This window comes from Acipenser ruthenus, chromosome 1, assembly GCF_902713425.1.
Source record: "Acipenser ruthenus chromosome 1, fAciRut3.2 maternal haplotype, whole genome shotgun sequence".
Classification (NCBI taxonomy): domain Eukaryota; kingdom Metazoa; phylum Chordata; class Actinopteri; order Acipenseriformes; family Acipenseridae; genus Acipenser; species Acipenser ruthenus.
In genome coordinates this window covers 27,184,960-27,206,863 of record NC_081189.1, presented here as the reverse complement: position 1 = coordinate 27,206,863, position 21,904 = coordinate 27,184,960, and the positions used below count along the sequence as shown (strand labels likewise).

The 21,904-nt window shown below is 36.0% G+C and overlaps 1 protein-coding gene across 13 annotated transcripts in view; it reads right to left on the bottom strand.

Moving 5' to 3' along the window:
- Positions 1–2,615: 2,615 nt before the first annotated feature.
- LOC117424017 (inositol hexakisphosphate and diphosphoinositol-pentakisphosphate kinase 2-like) overlaps positions 2,616–21,904 on the bottom strand; it is a 47,367-nt gene continuing 28,078 nt past the window's right edge. For 2 of the 13 annotated variants that reach the window (XM_059022895.1, XM_059022884.1), the window contains 14 exons: positions 21,396–21,619; positions 20,991–21,118; positions 20,413–20,527; positions 19,930–20,037; positions 19,726–19,842; positions 19,118–19,291; positions 16,178–16,357; positions 13,574–13,643; positions 10,400–10,519; positions 9,452–9,514; positions 7,050–7,070; positions 4,820–4,966; positions 4,492–4,620; positions 2,616–3,541 (listed from right to left, as the gene is read on the bottom strand). In XM_059022895.1, the coding sequence (XP_058878878.1) occupies positions 3,405–3,541; positions 4,492–4,620; positions 4,820–4,966; positions 7,050–7,070; positions 9,452–9,514; positions 10,400–10,519; positions 13,574–13,643; positions 16,178–16,357; positions 19,118–19,291; positions 19,726–19,842; positions 19,930–20,037; positions 20,413–20,527; positions 20,991–21,118; positions 21,396–21,619 (1,733 nt within the window). In that variant the 3' untranslated portion in view covers positions 2,616–3,404. Of the gene's footprint in view, positions 3,542–4,247; positions 4,310–4,491; positions 4,621–4,819; positions 4,967–7,049; positions 7,071–9,451; positions 9,515–10,399; positions 10,520–13,573; positions 13,644–16,177; positions 16,358–19,117; positions 19,292–19,725; positions 19,843–19,929; positions 20,038–20,412; positions 20,528–20,990; positions 21,119–21,395; positions 21,620–21,904 lie in introns of all 13 variants that reach the window. The other 11 variants (XM_059022906.1, XM_059022900.1, XM_034924820.2 and 8 more) reach the window with 11 other exon arrangements.

Genomic DNA, 21,904 nt, shown 5'->3' with positions numbered 1-21,904 from the left:
GCGGTGATCCACCTCTCCGCACCAGGTGCACCAGGGGAACAGGTTCTCTGGCTCCTCTGGCCGCTGTTGCAGTTGTGGTTGGGGCGGTGGGAGCAGCAGTCTACCTCCCCCTGCTGGTGGTGGAGACTGAGGCGACCCCTGCTCCTCCCTCTCCTGATGGACAGGGCAGTGGGCCACGAAGTGCTCACCTCCGCAGATGGGGCATCGTTGGGGTAGCTGTCCGAGGGGGTACCAGGGGCAGTTGGTGCGGGAATGCCCAGGCTCAGCACAGCAGTAACACCCGGGCTGCTGTTCCTCCTCCTCCTCACCTTGGAAGGGGCAGATCGCCACCGTGTGTCCTTGGACCCCACAGGCCATGCACCAGCCTTGGTCCTCGAGGGCCCCGAGGAGGTCCTCCAGGTCCCGGCAGCCGTCTCTCCAGCCTTCCATTTTCCCCTCGGGGTGCACCAACCAGTCCCATATTTCTCGGGACGGTGGGGAACCCGGTGGCAGTGGGGTGGCTACTGCAGGTTGGGGTGACCGCGGCTTCTGCTGCTTCCTGCAGCTCTTTCTCCCCATCCCTCTTCTTGCTCTTACTTTTTTTTTTTTTTTTTTTTTTTTTTTGTAATCCAGACCACTCCTGGTCTGACGCTTGGAGGCGCGGCTATCCCACGAAGACACCACGTGTCACAAAGACGGCCAGAGTGGGTGGCGTCAGACCGGAAGCAGGAAGGAATACACACACAGACAGACGGTGATGGTGATGAGCTGAGTGCAATGGCTGCACTCAGCGTTTATTAACAAAATAAAAGGTTTCAAACAGCACAAAAACAAAACAGGACACGGCACTACACGCCAAAATAAAAAGACAAACAAAACGGACTACACAGACAAACAAACACGGTGAGCAGATACTCTAACTATTATTATTATTATTACTACTATTCTCTTTACCTCCGTCTCCAATCCCGTTCTCCACTCACCGAACACCTAACCCTGACTGACTAAAAATGTGCCTATTTATACTGTTGTGCTGGGATTCAATTACTAATTAATTATTCACTTGAATCCCAGCACGTGAATTAATTACGTGCAACCCCGTGCCACACATTATACACATTTTATCTGCACGTGAAGTGATGTGCCATCCTCGTGCCTAAATATAATTATACACTTTTTAAATATACGTGAAACACAGACCCGTTTATATCCCGTGTACCAATCTATACACCAACATTTACACACACACGCATATACACAACACAGAACACACAAATGCACACAGGGGCGGGGCACTTTGCCACACTACCCCAAAAGACTTAAAGCTGTTATTGCAGCGAAAGGTGGCTCTACCAAATATTAATGTGTGGGGGTTGAATACTTATGCAAGCAAGATATTTCAGTTTTTTATTTTTCTTAAAAATATTTCCCAACATAAAACCAATGTCACCTTACAATAATTGATTTTGAGTTTCAGTGTTTTAAAATAAAATATCAAACAGAACGAAATTTCAATGTACCATTTGTAATTCAGTAATATGAGAGAATTGGTCAGGGGTCTGAATACTTTTGCAGGGCACTGTGTGTATATATATATATATATATATATATATATATATATATATATATATATATATATATATATATATATATATAAACTTAATTTAGATATTTTATTTAACATCAGTAAATCAAAGAAACTACAAAATATCGCAAGTCATCTGCAACCATATTATTGCAATAATTAAATGTTAGATTTTGAAATGTCACATTCTTTGTCAGTTTTTCGTTAAGTATGTCATTCAATATATGTTAACGTAACATTATTCAGCAGGCTTCATTCGACTTTATGAAGCAAAATTAGTTCATTCTACAGGGTGATGCAAAATCTTTGGCCATAGCTGTAGTGTATATGGAAAAAGCAACTTTGCCACCACAATGCATGGTCCAAAGATTCAGTCATTACCGTTACTGAACAGACAAGGACAGAATGTAGGGTCAACATAACCTCATCTGAACTGAGGGAAATGTAAACCCAATGTAAATGAACAAACCACACACATTGTACTAAAGAAAAAAATAACACACACTTAAAAGTATGTGCGGGCTTAGTGTTGCATGAAATACTGCACACTTGCTTTAAACTGGTGAACTGAACAGTATTTAGCACAACGTAGAGCGTGTTAACAGAGTTTTAAATATGTTGTTTCATAGTTTCTTACTAATGCATATGCTTTTCTCAATTATATGTATAATTTTACACTTTAAATGTCTGTAATCTACATCACTGTGGTTCATGGAGGCACTGTAGCTGATGCCTATTCACTTTATTGCATTATCTGCTCATTATTCTTCTCAAGGGTAACTTTTATCCAGTTTGAATAACATAATAGTCAGAATGTTGCATTTTCACAGGAACAGTCCAAACCTATTGATTGATGGCATCATTTGATTCATCCGAGAGTGATTTTTAACAGCAATGGTGTTTACTGTACTAGCCACAAGACTTATTTTTTATTCAATATTCAACTAAATCTATCTAGTTTATCGTTTCATTATACCTGTTACACCTGTTGTGAAACAACCCTCAAGGATGGGCGTTGCCTCCCTCTGATATAAAACAACAAGCAGAAAGGTCTTTTTTTTAAAACTTTAGTGCAAACAGTAAAAGCCAGGTTTCATACTGATCCAACACTACTGTAGTTTTACTGCTTAATTAGTATGTACATGAATACAGACAATATTATAATACATTCATTCACACCTACTATACATTACATTTTTACTGAGATTGTATTTTACAGCAAGTGAAGTACTTAAAGTTAATTTCTAGCAATCATAAAGTTAAAACAACCTAAACGTACCTGTAAAATGAAGAGAATAATAAATGAGCAACATAGCATTACTTTTTTTGTAGCACCCGCAGCTGAAAACTATTTTGACTCTTTTTCCGAACATATACATATTTGGGCTAGTCAAGTTTTCTTTGGTAATTGTACTACTTAAAAAGAGCAATACACAAAAAGAACATTTGCCCAAATTAAATAATGAATACACATTATGGTCTATTTAAAGAAACCTTTCATACAAAAACTGTATTTGCCTTACAGTGGCACAACTTTTCAAAGTTAACTTTATCTGGTTGGCCCACACAACCAAATCAAATAATCTGGTGATCTATATCACACAACAGAAATAAAAATATATACATAATGCGAGCACTAGATATTTTCAGGATCAATATATACAACATACATAAAACACAGGAAAAAAAAAATCCCCGAAACAGATCAAATGCTTTTTTTATCAAAGCGTATGTAAAGCAAAACGAATGTCTTGTGTACAAGCCCAGTTTAATGATAGTGAAACTATTAAGGCTTTAGATTGTGTGTGTGTGTGTTTTTTTTTTTTTTTTTTTTTAACGGTTAGGGTCCAGGTGGTGTTTCATTTTCTTCACTTTTCTTTTGCAACAGCAATTTGTTCTCAGGGGTTCCATGAGGCGAAAGCTCTGTTAGAGAGGAGGGACCAGCACCCGATACTGTACTGGAGGGCCCACTGCTCACTGCATGGAAAAAAAACAAATAAAATTAGAATTGCAAGTTCAAGGTTATTCAAGCAGTCACAATCGGAAGCAGCAAGGCATTAGTATGGTTAATTCAAGACAAATATACAGCTTTGTTTTAATTATCAAGGAAGACTGTTCACATTTAAAAGAAAAAAATCATCACAATTAGTAAAACGTTACTTATTAGTTTACATATACATATCAGCATATACAGCTGTAGCCAAAAGTTTATCACCACCTAGAATTGTAGGATTGAGACAGTTAAAAAAAAAAAAACAAAAAAAAAACATATGAACATAATTTAGATCTTTTATTTAACATCATGTAAAATCAAACTACAAAATGAAATTACAAAAGTCTATCGGAAGCCATATTAGTAGTACAGTATTTCATGTTAGATTTTTAAATGTCACATTTTTTCAATTTGTCAGTTTTTCATTAAGCATATGGGGAAAACTACAAAGCGGTATCTAATTCAATATGTTAACGTAACATTATTCAGCAGGTTTCATTTGACTATGAAGCAAAATTAGTTAATTCTATACGATGATGCAAAAATTAAGCTGCGTGAGAGATTCAGCTATTCAGCAACAATCATTGGAAAGCACTAGTAGCTTTTAATTTACAAGATGCACGATAGTGGTGCTAGTGTAACTTGCTCATCTCTCACTATGTCAATGAAGAGGTTTGACAAGTTTCACACCTTTTTTTCAAACAGGAGCCTAGAACTGCAGCCAGTTTCCCTTGTAGCTGAGACCCATTTTCCTAAAGCAAAGGTTAAAGATTTACTTACGAGTTACACAGGCTTTGAGGGATATTCCTTAAGCTTCTGAGCAGAACATCCTAGGGAGGTTACTAGAGTTTTCAAACCACTGACGTAAGGGTCTGATTCTTCAAACTTTAATTCTGGAGTTATCTTAAGCTATTTTCTTTAAAACAATACTTACCGACTGATGCCCTGTCTGCAGCCTTCTTACTTGCAGAGTGTGAAAATGGAGACGGCAGAATCTTTGCAGGAGTGAATGTATTCAGAGAGATTTTACGGTTTGTTATTCCACTGTAACTGACAGCTGAAGCTAGAATAAACCACACAGTAAAAAATATATATTTGAAAAAAAAATAAAACAAACAATATCGAAAACAGATATGCTCAGTAACCTGGCATAAATATTAGGATGACGGAAAGAATGTCCACTCTGACTTCTACCTGCACGATATATCAAACACATATATGTACTATCTACTAACATGTACACACATTTTAAATCTAACTACCTGGGGAAGGAGTTGGTGTTTCCAAGAAAGTTTCGCTGGATGATACAGCAACAGAAGACAAAAACTCATCCACTTGCTTAAGTGATAAGGAATTGTGCAGGGTCTCAAGCGGGCAAATTGAAGGCACCATGGAATACAACTCAAAACCTAAAAGAAATCATTTTAATGGATTAACACAAATGACTTGACAGATGAAAGCACACACACACACACACACACACATTAAAATGTAGCCACTGCATGCATGATCATGTAGTACATTATTTAAATGTAGCAGCAGGCAAACTATACACAACCGTTTATGAAATGAGAATATTGTTAGGCACTCTAGTGTATAGGAGAAAGTAATCCACTATGTTTCAAATATCTAGGTTGATACTTCAAACCAAGATACTCACAACATACGGTCTATCAGCTATACCTTAAGTATAAACTCCAATGCAGCCTAATGCTAACTTTATAAAATAATCAGAAATGTGTTTCCACTTACCTCATTTCTCACAATGCTATTGTATTTTTCATTAGATTTTTTTTAAAGATTAAAACATATTCTATTTGTGAATGTTTAAATAGGATCTTAAAAGCTCCTTTGCAACACCATAATAAAGAAACAGAATCTAAAAGAAAAATGTGGTATGATAAAAGCAACAGGTAAAATGTCTAAAGAGGGGAAGTTAAGAAGTTTTCTAGATTTTCTAAAGAAAATGGGCTGTTTGGCATATCAACATTATTGCATTTGTATTGCTATAAATAAATAACCTTTGAAGTGTGATTAATCTAACACCACAAACAAGATGTTTAGAACAAATTGCCTAAATATAGCGTGTATGTATTCAGATAGGAACCAAGTCATTGTTTTTTTTATTTGCTTAGAAAGTACCAACTGTAGTACATTGGGTAATAATCATTATCCAGAAATGTCTCTAAAATGTTAATTTAGTGGTAACGTCATAAATAGCTCTGCAGCACAAGAATTAGCTTTGGTAAGCAGAAATTGAAAAGAGAATCTGGAGTTTCTAAACTGTACGTAAACCAAGAATCATACTTCTTAAGGCTTCACACACCAGATGCTACGTGATTTTTACTGGGGCGACACGACAAATTCGCTGCGAAAACACCATGCACACCACAAGCAATCACAGACAAGACGCGACAGCTGGAAATTTGCCAAATCTTTCAGAAAGTATGATTACTAACAAACGCAACAGAAAATGGCTGATTGAGAAGAGGAAGAGCTCTTATTATTACTGCTGCTGTTCCGCAGAAGTCAAAAACATTTGGGTGCACAACATCCTAAGAAAAAGATCAGCTGTAGGTGAATTCCATAGATTAGTCCAATAACTAAAATTAGATGGTGCTAGATGGGCTCTGTTTTAAAAAGAGTTTGAATGAAGGTGCAGAAAGTTGAATCTCCCTTCTCCCAATAGGGGTCTTTATCTCTTTGAATACATCCCCTGCTACAGCTATCGGTTTTAAGAAAAAGTAATGACCTACTGTGCATCCAATGTATGAACATGTAAAAAAAGTAAGTGCGAGTCGGACAGGATTATCCATCCCTACATCCCGAGATTCTGATACTCTCACTAACTTGTGGTAAAGGATGCTGTAGTTAAATTCTCACATTTATATAAGCAGTATCTTGATAGATCTCTAGATATATGTAAAAATGCAAGTGTGACAAGCGTATTAGCTGCTGCTTCTTATCCTCTAAATTTGTATTCCCTTGTTTTCTGCTGGCTTTCTCTCATACTCATAGCTATGTTGCCCATGTGGTATTTCTTTAAGGCCTTTTCTTTAAACAGTCCCACACGTTTGCATTGGTAATCACTTCCATTTATATTGGAGGTATTCACTTCAATAAAGCTCATTTTTAATCCATCATTTACTACCTAGACATGAGTATCTAATCATGCTGAAAGGGTTTACACAACAGATAAGCTGCCTGTGTGCACAAAACCTGCAGCAACATACCACTGAGGTCGAGATATTTCAGGGAGGTAACAAACCAACACCTGCACAGGTGTGGATGCTCTGGATAGAGGCCCAAAAAAACAGGGTAAGGCACTGTCAGCTGATACTTGTTTCACCATGTTCCTTTAATTGAGGGGTTGGGGATAGGAGGAGTCTGCCAAAAGGGTTAAGGAAAAGCGGTTGGATAAAGTTGGAAAAGATAAAAATAGCTATGGTTCAAAAAAGACAGTTTAGACAGCAACAACTGGGCAACACTTACCACAGAACAAACTGGAAAACACTGAGGCGTTTAGAAATGCAGATTAAGAAAACAAATGGAAATCATGAACAAAGGAAACCCATGATACTTGTTTAAAACAAAACAAAACAAAAACTACATAACGTACAGTTTTCTGCTGCTTAGAAAGGCTGGGAATTCTACAAAAACGAATTCTGAACATCTATCAGATGTATTGTAAACACTACCACATTCCATTTTTATTTGGTAACATATTTGCATATCAAATATTCAAATAATGAAGAAAATAAAATGCAGTTTGCTACTTGCAAAACTGTTTGCACTTAACCTTAACCCCTTGTCAAACAATGGATTCAGAGCCACGTGAGATATGGCATGTGGTTGAAGTTCACCCATTAGATGGTTTAATGGAAACAAGCCCCAAACTATTAAGTATTACCCAACTTTTTTTTTTTTTTAAATATTGACCATTATTAATGTAAATTACATTTGTCATAAGTACCAGCAAAAGCGAAATTCTCAAAAACTAGTAATGAAACTAGTAATAGGACAGCAGTAACAATTTAGGGTAAATGAAAAAAAAAAAAAAAAAAAAAAAGCCATTCTCTGCATTCTCACATAAGGATCAATATACTGCATCTGATCCAGCACTGTACAGGGCAGGGCAGTACTTTTTAAAATGTCAATAGTATGCAAAGACTGGTGTCACAGAACACAAGATGCTACGTACGTTTTACACGTCTGAAAAGTCATGAAAGGTCAATAAAAGTAACCCTTCAAAACCAACATGTTCAATAATACAGCTGTCACTAGCTGGTGAATAACACAGCTGTCACTACTTGGTAATTGACCATCTAAAATCCTTTTTCCACAATACAATGACATCCATCAAGAAAATTACTCTGTTCTAATTATTGTTGAATAATGCTGTACCAGTTTCAAATAACATTATTCCCCAAATTGTTAAATAAAAATATATACAAAATGAGGATCAAAAAACATACATGTACTGGTTACACATTTGATGCCCTTTCACTTGCCTTGTATTTTGCAGAATGTTTTGGTTAAAAAACACAATCTATTAAGATAGCAGTAATCAGCAACATGTCATTTTTGATGGTTCCTAAGGAAACCAGCCTCATGAAATGGCATTATTGTGTTGTTGTATACTTTCTGTAAAATGACCCTACCCCATGTAATATGTGAGTAAATCAGAACCATTTATATTGTTTTAAAGCACACAAAAACATTGTGTACAGGATCTTGCATTAACACTTTTTTATTACCAAAATTACTCTGAAATGTTACCATTTTTGAAAACATAAATCCTCAGCTTTGTAAGATAAAGTAAGAGTTAAATGGCTTGAGGTCAGTAGTTGCCTAAATACGTTAATTCAAACTTTTAATTTAAATCCAAGGCTCTTTGGGGAACACCAAGTTAGTGTATTTTGTTTTTTCTTTCTAGATGATGTACAGTACTGAGTGGCATATTCATTCGGCAGGGTCCCTTCAGCTACCCATCTTTGTGAAAGTATAAATATCAACAGCAGGTTATGTGTTTGGCAGTCTGTTTTAATGGATTAAACATAGCCTTGTCTTATTTACATGTTTCTAGACTGTTAAAAGAAACCAACAGTAGTCTAGAATTTCACAGTAATATCAAACCTTATTTAACCCATCAAACACACTACATCATTTATAAGTTACAGCTTTTGTGAAAGTATACTGTAAGATAGTTGGAGAGTGTTTAGTGCAGAACAAAACATTATACATGTACGAGATCTGCTGCTGTCAATGACTCCAGATCATAAAGAAATAAATTACTATAATGTTATTAAAAAAATTGCTTTGTACAAAAATTTTTGGGACATGCCTACAACAATAAAACGGGCTTTGATACGACTCATAGTTGGCCGATTATACATACCCTTGCATAGTCTTAAATCTCCAACTCAGTTTCTGCCCATGAGGGCACATGCCAATTCACCTTATTCACCCACTTTCTACTGGAGTGATAAAGTAAGGCTTTAAAATCAGTTTTCAGTGATACTGTTGCTAGTGCTACTGAGCAGTAATAAAAATACATCAAGACATAAACAAATGTGACAATACAACAAACACCTCACGAAACCCTAGAAGTTTCACCCACTTTCTACTAGGGACCCCTAATAAAAGTACATAAATCACACTGAAACATTAGGTTTCTGCACATCACCGTGATCTGGTGAATGTATCTGTGAATACTTGCAAATACAAGGTTCATAAACATTTCAGCTATACCAATGGGTCATGGCCACATTCCAGAAATATGATTCGTGAGGTGAAGGGAGGATTGATGGATGGAATTTCACACTCCACACGAAAGAAGGAAATAATAAGCAGGGAAGTACGGGAGTATTCTTTTAAAATAAAAGCAAACATACCATTGGTTGGGTGTCGAGCAAATGAGATAGAAAATCTTTTTACAGCAGAACCACGTGTGGCGTCTGAGAAAGAGAAAAACAAGTACCTGAAATTCAAAAGCTACTAGAAAAGAGGGATTTAAAAATAAAAACAACAGGAAGAAAAGATAAGAATTAGAGAACATGCAAAGGTGAGGGGGCCTGGGGGTTGAGAGGTTAAACAGGGTCAGGGATATGGCAGCCAGTGAGGAGCAAAAACCATTGATCACCATTGGTTAACATGAAGCGCTTAGTGAAATGTTATTGGGTGGATGGCCTGGCATTAAGTTGAAGAAACAACCTCAGTGAACACTGATGTAGACAATGTTAGTTTAATCCACCAGGACAGTAGAACAGTGGTACTCTATATTACATACATGTGTTTATCAGACTGCATGCCACCATTGCAATTTCTCCATTAAGTAACTTGTCTTTAAAAATTTAAACACCACACTTGTCTAAAACTCTAAAACCAATGCCTTGAGATCAAGGAGAGGATTGTCTACCTTAGATGAAAATGGATCAAAATCAAGATGATAAATCATTATGGTAAATAAACAACAAATGGGTCACACAGACGGAATCTACCAGGAATCCTGGAATTCTTTTTTTTGTTTGTTTGTTTGTTTTGTTTAGCTTTTTGAGGTTTCCACTGTGGACAAGCAATGCCAAAAGTATTAAAACATGTTAACAGTCTCATGCACAAAAGAAAAAGGGTTACCAAGTAGCACTGCTTTAAAGCCAATTTATATTAAAACACTTACTCCTGAAAGTTAAAACCATTGTACAGTATAATAGGTTACAAACTACATTTATCAACTAAACACAACTCAATAAAAAAAAAAAAAAAAAAAAAAGAAAACTAGGATCCCTTTTCTAAAAAGGCTACAGGTTCATCTTTTCATGATGTGTGTGCGTGTCTGCACATACCATCTAAGAAGCCAGATGAAGTCAGCTTTTTACGGTGTGTACGAGCATAATCCTGTAGGTTAGGTGCACTGGAAGAACCCCCGAGCACCGTGGTGCTAAACAGGCCTGCACAATGAGACCCTAATGGGAGTCAGAGAAAACACATACAGCAACCAGGTGTTCTACGATTTAGACCATGCAGCATGCATTGAAATGAGATTCTTGCCACAGAGATGGCAGCAACTTTTGTGTAGCCTAACACATGGTCACAGAATGCTTGTAATGTCACCTTAGTACCAAGAAGACTTAACCCAAAGGGAAAGCACTGCTAATAAAACCGATCACTGCTCTCACCAAGCACTTTATGGCCAGACAATGAATAACAGCAACTTTCTATAGGTTTGTCACTAAGTGAAGTTTGCAGAGTGGTATTTTCTGTATGGTTCAATGTAAAATGCTAAGAGCCGAGGCATACTTTTCAACTCATTATTTTATTTGTCCATGGTTTAAATCTTTCTGCATTTTAAAGTTAAATAACCTTCATAGATCTCAGTAATCCATATAACACTACAAAAGTATGGTATCATGTAAATATGGTGACAGTCAAAGTAAAGACTGAAGTGGAGTGTGGAGAACCTTGAACTATACAGCTACCTATACACGTCGATTGCAGAATGAACATTCATGAGTGTGTATGGAACTGGTAACCCATGATTGTATTTGGTTTATGTGGATTATGGTTAGCCCTTTCCTGGCTAGAAGTCAAGTCATGGCTTTTTCACATCCCTCTTATTCAGAGTGGATTCTGTTTGTAAAAAAAATTGAATTACAGGTATTAAAGAACTGTGCACAGGTGACTTAAATAAATAGGGCTGCAACAAAGTCTACATTTTACCTTTGAAGGTTCGGAACACTTTACCGAAGGAAGGTTCGAACCTTCGATGTCACTAATTTGCATAATTTACTGGTGATGTCACCATAGCTACTTCTTTATATCTGATTGAAAATCCTATTATTTTACAGGTAATCCATTTAAATGGAATAAAACATTTCACATGTAGTTTAAAAATATGTTATATAGAACAGTAATCATGTTTATTATTTAAATAAAAATAAAAATGCACGTTGTTTATTTACATGTAATTGAAGATGTTTGCGATACATACAGTAAGCTTGCATTGCACAACTGCAGCAGACTGAGGCAAAATAAAGCTTTACTAACAGTCACCGTTTCAAGCAGGTTATCGGTCACAGTCAGATTTTACTACTACTAAAAATACTAATATTAATAATACAAATAATACTACTACTAATAATAATAATAATAATACTAATAATAATAATTATTATAATTATTATTATTATTATTATTTACACTTGTCAGGTGACTCCAGAGATGGTTATGCCTCCATGATACGAGTCGCTTGCACATTTTGCATTCAACTTTTTTTTTTGGTTGTCTGGGCATTGAACAAAAAAAAAATCCCAAACAGCAGAGGGGTTTCGAGACATTTCTTTCAATACAGCTTACGCTATACAACACTCTGCTGTCGAGAAATGAAAGATTTGCTTCAGGATAACACGAGCTGGAGGTGGGAGGGAAGGACGGTGCTCAGTTTTTGAAATTAAAATTATTAGTGTTATCGTATATTTTGTAAACATATTCTACCATAGCACTTCTCTTACACTGTCTTGTACACTAGATATTCAGTACATATTTCACTGAAGCACTACAACCGTACAGCCCCAGTGCTTTGGATACTATACCCTGCTGCATACCATGGCAGCGGCACCACATAGGGTTCCTACGTATAATGATTTGGTAGTGGATTTTAATACAACAACTTTTGTTTACGTAATATGCATTATACAAATCAAAAGATCAAATTTTGCATGTGAGTTTCTGTTAACAGGAAAAAAAGTGCATCAATGGTGTCTGACGAATCTTCAAAGGTTTAAAACAACCTTTGAATCCCTGGCTAGTGAACGAACCTTCGAACACAGCCCTAAAAATAAATAACCACTACTTACAAAAATGAAATACCGCTGACTATAAAACACATAAAACGTGCTTCAACACTTCCGATACAATCAATCCCACTTGTTATTAAACCCTGAAGTCAGAAAGTCTTTCCTACAAATTTAGTAACATCCATATTTACAAACATACTGTACCTCAGGACATTACCAGCATGTGTGAGGAATGAAATCAGTGCTGCAATCTGCTGAATGTTATGTGGCAAAATCCACGTTACATATTATGTCACTTTTCACTACAAATTTTAGTTTTCACGTGCATTACAATACACATTATAAAGACTTGGAATCTGATACACAAACAGCGATAACACCAGTAGCTTTTATAAACCAACATTAATTGACAAGCTCAAACTAGTACTGCAGATCAGTGAAAGGAAAAATGAGAGAGAAAAAAACACAACATTTGAGACCAGACACTAAAGCTCGTACAACCCATTCTAATGAAGGTCACTGCATACCAGATTTATTATTCATCAGAATTTAATGTTAAAAATATTGTATGAATACTATTGACAAACATGTATTTCTTACTGCACCTTTAAACAGTGATGCGTTTTTATTCAATTTGTTTTTATTTTTGCACATATGGTAAATGACAAATTATATCCGGTGTGCAATGGTCTTAAGTATTAGTTTATTTATCATAAAACCCATTCTTTTTTTTTTTTTTTTTTTTCTGTACGATTAAGCAGTAGTTCTGCTTTTGACAAACTATCTGAAATGAACACAAACACTCCTGGGAAATACTACAGAAAAGAGCTAACTGTGCAGTATATATTACTGATTACCCAGTACCATACAGTACAAAAAAAGGTATGCACTTCATGAACACAACCAGCTCATGCTGTCAATTGTATGGGATAGGATCAATCACTGTGAGGTTAGCCAAGTGTCTGGGTTATTTAAAGTGTTCACCATAGTGAATAAACTGCACATCTAGATACACAAGTTACACAGTATACAATGTTTGTACATGTGTAACAAGAAAGCAATTTTGAATTCAATATCAGAATTGAATGGTTTTCCAGTTTTACAATAAGGATTATCCTTCTTTGGTCAACTTTTGCTTCAATGGATTAGAAATACTGCACGATTAACCATAGCTACAAGCTCTCAATACAAGAGGCAAGAAAATGAATGGTCTTAAGTGCTTACCCATTCCAGTGTGCTTCTGTTCTGCATGCAGTCTGGTAAGTCGTGCATGGCTATTGTTCTCAGACAGGACCTGCACAATTGAGGATGAGAAAATATTTCTGCAGTTTAGCTTAAAGACATGAAAACTGTATATCCCACACCTGTTTTTACATAGAGGCCTGTCCAGACAGACAAAATGTTAATAAGCTGCATTAGGAATGTTAGTGCAGTCACAAAAGAGCTGAAAGTTCATGCAACATCCCCAAGACTGAAGGAAGTCCATTCCATGTATGAGGTCCTTGCAATGGTAGTGGATAAAGCAGACATCAAGGATGAGAAGGATGCAGGAAGATGGAGAGACATGACAACACGTATGAGCCAGTTTGCAAGAGTGAGTGACTTTTACCAGACAAATACTGCACCTGTCTCAAAAAAAAGGGAAAAAACAGACAAGTGTTTAAAGAAGTTAATATCACTGCTTTGTACAGGCCCCCTACAGGAGCAAATTCGACATGAAGAGTTCTGTTTGTGGCCAAGTTGGCAATTCGTCTGTCCAGGATCCTATTAAAAGGTAGGTTCCAAAGGTCATAGCTGTTGGAAGTAAGCCATGGACTAATGACACTGTATCCTGCTTTAAAACCTGATGTTCACATGTAATGCTTACCTGCAAGGTCCATTGTGAGGTCACGTGAGCAACATCAGTGACAGACCTCAAATTAAGGTTCACTCCCATCAGTCACGTGACCTGACAGCATTAGGAAGTGAGCATACACACTAGAAGGTACCCACAGGTTGAACTGTGCAATTAAGAATTACTCTTTTCTCGCTGGGTTATGTGTTTTTGTAGGGCTTGGGATTAAAGCATACAAGACTGACATCTTCAGGTTATTAGATTCATCCTCGGTATGCACAATAGACCATTCTTTCTATCTTTTATAAAAATGACTTTGTGAAATGAATCAATCTTCTCAGGGATAAGGTAACTTACATGGTGATTTCCCACTTTTGATCAAATTATGACAATTATATGCTGGCAAACGATATTAGGTAAAAGTCCATTGCAATGGAGCATATTAAACTCAAGCTCTGGAGTATATTGAGTGTTCAAACTGCCCAAGAAGTGCTGACCCTCAAAACAGTGAACTTAGAGGAAAAGGGTGTTTATTAGTGGGAAAGCAGGATTTTAATTGAGTTCTGGCAAAAAAAAGTAAGCACCCAGCCACCGTAGGTTTGTCTTAAAACTATCTTCTTTCCCCAAAGCAATTTAATGGTATTTATAAATACCTGACCCAAAATGACATCTTTAATACGCTATCATTAATGACCAAATGATTAAAATTAGCAAGTTTTAAAAGGACAACTAATCAATTTTTTGGTTTTCAGCAGATCAACATTATGACCGACATTGAATCAGTAACCTTAATCTTTTCTTGTCTATTTAATGTGGTACAATAAGGCCCTACCTAAGTCACATGGCAAAAAAAAACAAAACTTTGAGGGCTGGAAGGCAGAGTCAAATAGAGGGTAAGTACAGGAAATCATGCTTTCAAAATATTTTAATATAAAAAGTGAGCAAAGGTGCTATATATACTACTGAACAAAGTAAAACATTAAAAGTACTGTATAATTAGGGCTTCTGTTTTTCTGTGTTTATAATCTTTCAGGGCTTTCGCTTGAAATTATTTTTTTCGATTACTTTCCAAAATGTTAGCCTTTTTTTCTGTCACAATATGTATAGTAACCCAACAGTACTTGCACACTTGTACCTTAGGTTCCTTAGCTGTCTTCCACAACAAAATCCTTATGGTCACAGGCATATTCATCTGGGGTTTGTGTGTGTTTATTTTACATTTCGCCACAATTTGAAATTCTGTTTTAAATTCCATGAGCATGTAAATTCTCTCTATTGAACTGCAATATAGCTTTAAATCTTACGAGTAAGAACAACCCTCAGTTTCTAATTGTAATCTCGTTTAAAATTGCACAAGTGTGTATAATTCTCCAATAGAAATGTAGGAATTTGCTGCTACTCAGCAGTTGGGGTGGGTTTAAAGAATTCATAACAAATCAATGCGAGATACAAGTCAGGAAGGACGGACATTGCCCAACTGCACTGGGAATTTTTTTTCTTCATTTTTTCAGAGGTTATTCGATTAATTTTTTTTCACTGGGTAAATCGGTGAAGACAACGTGAATTAAGTAACCATTTCCGGTATTTATTGGCTATACACCGATTTCACTATTATATATTTTTTTGTATCTAGGGTGTTTTATGGGCGTTTATCGGTTATAACTGAAAATCAGAAGCCCTATGTATAATCAAACTGTTCCACTGTAAGTGGTGCAAAGTCGACTGTGTAATGTTTGTGACTCCCATGAATAGGGCCTTAGTCTACATTGACTGAGTAGCTGTGAGAATGCCATCAATGATGTCTACCCTTTCACACATCCTTCTAGAGGCTTCTTTATTTTACTTTTTTAAACCCACTCCCTTCCCTTCTCAATTAAAAGCAAGAAAAATTCAAATAAATGCATTTATGGATTAGGTGTCCTTTTTGACTGCTCTTAAGGTTGTTTGTAATGCATAACAAATGGCTGTTTTAATAATGAAGAAAGTTTAAAAACCTGTTGCCATGAGCCAAAAATACTGGATGTGAAAGCCAGTGATTTGGGGGAGACAGGGGAAGAAGTTATTTGTTCCCCTGATCTGCGTCTTCGACGCCCAGTACCCACACCACAGGTGTAATGCATCCAGGTACCAATACACTCAGGGCTAGACACACTCAGGGGGCTCTCTTCCTGGAACTGAGAAAAGGGGTCAAAAACAGCAAAAGCATGCCAAGTTAGATACAATCCAGCTAAATGGTTCATCAACATTCAGCACCAAGTTCTTTTTTTGCTTTTCAAATACTAAATCATACAAGGCGAGCCAGTGTATTGTATTATTCGATTCACCGGGTTTAAAAGAGAAGAAAATAATCTTCAGAAGTTCAATGCTGTACTACTGTACACAGCTGCCCAAGCCTTCAATTTTCAGACATTACAATATTAAAGGTTACAATATACATTTTTTTAATACATGAAACTGTAAAGCTTCGGCAAGCTGCCTTGTAATACGTGCAAAGCTGAATGTACTTAAGTGCCCGCGTTGTGTAAAAGCTATATAAATCGGTGTTGATTTTATTTGATTTTTGTAGTGAAATATTATTTAATCTTACAGCATATCTAAAGTATGCATGAAAAGCTTGTTTTATTCATTTGTAACAAGACACAGCTTTTGTTTTTCTATTTTTGTATATTTATGCAGGGGGGCAAAAACCTACAATTATAGAATGTGGCCAGTTTATTAGGTGCATCTCAATGGAATGTTTTGCAAGGTTTATCACTGCGTACATACAACAAAGAATAGTGAGCAGTTAGCGGTTACAGTAGTTAGTGAGATGTAAAATATTCAGAAGCAAAGATTTATCAGAGCTTGAAAGAAAAATGATGTGTTCCTGACAAGTCGAAGCATCTATATCCCTGACTACAGACCCAACTGGTAAATTAAAAGAAAATCGTGACGCTAAGGAAATTCAAATGATTTCATTATGTCTCAACGTTTGTTCCGAAGTAGTTTGGCTAGAAGTTTGTACAATGGTACATTATTATGAAAACCCTTTGTGATTTCCTTTACAGCTTTGCTTTTGCTTGTGTTGTGAGTACTGGTCTTTCAGATGTTTCAATAGGCTGCACGTTGACAACATGCAAGATAAGTAGGTCACTTCAGGGATGTTTACAATTTCTTAAAGTGTGGCAATTCTATAGTTGCAATCTTTGGATTAGTGGGATACCTGCCATAGTCTACTTCAATACATCTCTGCTTCTACCAAGTGGCTCCACCCAGTAGATTCTCCCAGAAAAACTGTACTGTTTTTTTTATTTACCATGGGTCCACATGGAGCTTGCAAACTAAAATCACTTCTGTAGATTTTTGATTCACAGACGTCTTTTTAATAGCTTGTTTCAGAATGTTATTGTGATCACAAAATATGTACTGTAGTTTGTTACTAACTTGATTGATTAGATGTGAAAAGAAGACACTTCATATGGCATTCATAAGAAACCTGGCTGACCGTTTAAACATCAATGTCAGCATATATGGAGCTATTTGTATAGTACTTGCAAAATGGCATAGCAGACTAATGGCTACTGAAAGTATAATTGAGGTTGTGAATGCAGGGTAACAATAATGCTAGAACTGCTTAAGGAATAGATATGCAGTAATTTGATAAAATGGAAGTTGTTAATCATGTCGGCATGATTGCTATGGTATTATTATTATGTACAGCATTTATGATGACTTTAAATAGGTTTTAAATGCTGCTTGTCCACCACTCAAGATTAAAACCATACTATTAAAACCATACAGATATTCATGCCCATTATGTCCTGTATTTTTTATTTTATATACAGAGCAAACACAGGAGAAAAATAGGTGAAAAAAAAAAAAAAAATGTTCTGTTATATTTTTTGTGAAAGTATTGAGTCACTTTTTGCATAAAAAGGAAATGAAAATATACATGAGCTTAATAGGCGACTTTAAAACGTGTACTATGCATTTTAATAGGCATTATACTAGATTATAATTCCAATAAGTATATTTAAAATGTGACTTTACTTCAAACCACGTGACTACCTCAAAACCTGAACACATATATGCTATACTAAGGAAATATGTTAAGAGGTACTTACAAAAAAAAATTACAAAATTTAAATTAGGCTTTAATAAACAGTTAACCACTAACTTCTGGGTCAAAATTACCAAAGCAACCCCTTTGCTTTCTTTAGCTTTTATTTGAGTGTAAAAATGCTTTACAGACTTATAGCACCTTAATTGTTTTTGTAGTGTGGCCAATTTTGCCTGGCATGGTCATTTCAGTAACCCAGTAGTTAAGGGTCAACAAATACTTAACCTTTAACTAATATTTACAGGTACTAAATACCAGTAGTAATTTATACTAATCAGAATCATACATTAAGACTATAACGCACACTCCTTTTAAATTTAAGAATATTTCCATGTATAACCTACAGGTTGCGCAGTAACTCAAGCAGTTGATCTTTACACAATATACTATGGAGTTTCTGATATGGGTACAGGAGATGTGCATTATACAAAAGATGCAACCCAAGGCAGCTTAGTCATGCGCTTTGTACACAAGATGTGTGTTATATAAAAATACACAGTAGTGGCAAAGGAAAAAATAAATAAATACATTAGCTTTGCAGTTAATACCTGACATCTCTAGAGACAAAAAAAAACTACTTCCTGACATCATCATCATGTTTATATACTTAATCCTTAACCCTGTAAAATTTAAATGTAGATTTTAATCATTCACTGAACAGAGGCCACAACAGCTTATCCAGCAGACCCTGTTGTGACCCAGTAATAGCCACATAACTATGCAACACTTAAATCTACTCTAGGCTTTTCTACAACATGTAGCATAAAATCACAACTACAAGCCACAGAATCTAATCTACTCTGTTGCCCACAGAAGGTATTATAGATGTACTTACTTCTACTGAGCCAATTTTTTTGGAGCGCGGTAGGGGTGACTTTCTGTGAATGTAGATGGGATCTGAGACCATTGGTCGGAACATCATTGGGGCCCTGTCCGGTTCATCCCTTTTAGCTGCATTGGGTTCCTCATCACTGTCATTAGTCTGGGATTTTTTCTTTGAACCTTCATTCTGCATAGAAAAGAGACCACTTATTAAATCACACAATCATATACGCATCTAGACATCCAGCGCTGTCTGTATTGTATTGATGTCCAGTGATTCCAGATAATTATTTAGCTTTCTGACCGTTCTGTTACTTAACACTATCAACTTTGAATGACAAATACAAATAAACAACACATTTAATAAAGATCATAAATACTGTAACATCAAGCAATGCTTGACTGGATTCAGAACTGCAGAGTCTGGTATGGACCAAGAAACTTGAAGATTCTAGACCAGTGTTAAAACATTTAATTAAAAATCAACATTTATTGCAAGCTACTCATCATAATATTGTGATTTGAGACAGGCAGTAGTATATAGACTGAATGCCATACAGGAATCTTTCTTTGCAGCCAAAGGGTGGTTTATTCAATAAGGTTTTATAGTAAAACATTTACCTCACGAGAGGCTGGTCTGTATCCAAAACCTGACGGTAGATTTTTGTCTTCTTCACAACCCTTTGCTCCAGGACTGAAGTGCAACTCAACATGAAAACGTTCCTCCGATGAAGGGTCCTGTGGAATCATAACGATATAAATCATAAAAGGCAATAAAAATAGCAATCTCATTAAGAAAAATAAAAAAATGCAGAATTAATCTACCTTGTTTGGGTCCTCATAAAGCATAATCACAATCTGAGTCATGTAATTTAGCTCGCTGACAACATTTAGATAATCCATGGCCCTCTTCCACTGATCATCTTTGGTCTCCTAAAAATAAAGTTTCAGTGTCAATAGTACTAGTTTATAAGTATGACTTAACTCTAGGCTTATGGCTTCATAATATACAACAGAAACAAATAAATCTTACAAGAGTTTCATTGTATCTTTTAAGTAAAGGTTTAGTTCTCCATGAACAAGGAACACTTTGTTCACTTACTCATTTTAATAGGTATGTACATTTTCCATATATTTATAGTCCATATCAAATATTCCATGAAATAAGTTGTAAAATCAGAAAGTTGATAAATATTATTTCATAGGAACTAGATAAATAATGCATCTTACACCATCAAAGCAATGCATCTTTCACCAGACCTGCAACATTTTTAAAGTGCAAAAATTGGATTTAAAACTCAAACTTACATCACACAAGGCCCCGTAACGTAAAATGGAAAGAAGTGAGTGAACGTGACTCTCACTGGTAAAGTATAACCTAGTCCGAACATGCCGTTCTGGTGACATAACTCCTCGGGAATACCTAAAAAAGTAAAAATGTGTTCATTTTAAAATATTACTGTGTATTTGGAGATCAAGCCTAGCCAAAAGGCTGAATTCCCACCTGGGCACATCTACCTTTTAATAACAGTTATATTATTTCACTTCATTCAATGTAGTATCTACGATGTGCATACCCTATGACCCAGAAGTAGTTTTCAACCTGGTCATTAGAAATGCATTGACTTTGCTTTTTGGGGGGAAAACAGAACAGCAGCAAGACGTAGAGTATATTAAAAGATACTTCTAATACAAGTCACATAGCTGCATACATAATGGAGCAAGAGGAGATGTGCATAGTTTCCTTCCTTTTAAATCCAAATTTGCACTGCCCATCAAAAGGGGATTTTTAATTAAACAATAAATGTATGGTAATTCAATTTGCACCAGAAGCAGCATCTCCCTAACTCCCATTTTCTCTTAGTTTCTATGTAAAAGACTCTTACACAGGGTGAAGTTTATTTACAGTGTCATCGTCCTGTGTTCTCTGCAGGTCTGAGCGGATCTTCCTGATCAGAGGAGTGCAGTAACCTTTAGCAATGTCCAGCTTCTCCACATTCGCTATACCATATTCCTATGAAAGAAAGTGAAAGAAATGTACATAATGTGGATACAAACTTGGATGCACAAGGCACATCCAAATATTGCATACAATAAGAGGTTTTTAAAACATTTTCTACTTTGTAACATTCATTTAAAATAAAAAAAATGGTTTTAGAGGCATGAGAAGTCAGAATTATTTTGATTACCTTCATATCTGTATGATGTCTATGATATATCCCATTGTTCTCTGCTTAATCACTGTTATTATGGTAAAATAAATTAAAGGTCTACCCACACACACCATTTACCTGAGGAATGACAATGTCAGCTAATGCCTTTGAAAGTCGGTATAGTTCCATTGTGTTCTCCAGTTTTAAAGAGCTGTTGTGCTGAACATCATATTTAATACAATCATAAATATCAGGGATTTTGCTGATGTCATATCTTCCATTCTTCATTTTAAAGTCTTTCTCCAGCTTTGCCCATCTACGCAGCATAAGATCAAGAGTTTCACTGTGGTAGAGCTGGATATCTATGCAAGCAAGAGAGGAGTGATTCCTTTATATTCATGTACTAGGAGTAAAAAAAGAAACCAAAAAAAAACAAACACACACACTATTTCAACCACCTACGAGACCTAGTTAAATGGTATTGGCTGAGAGCTGTACCTGCTAATGGGAGATCTCAAGATTGTGCCCATTGTTCTTAATGGAGGACTGGTCTTCATATGAAATTAGAAATGTGTAATGAAAGGGGATCCGTGAGCCAAGCAAGGTCATCAGGATTTAAATTTGTTACAAAAATAGAGTTTTTAAAA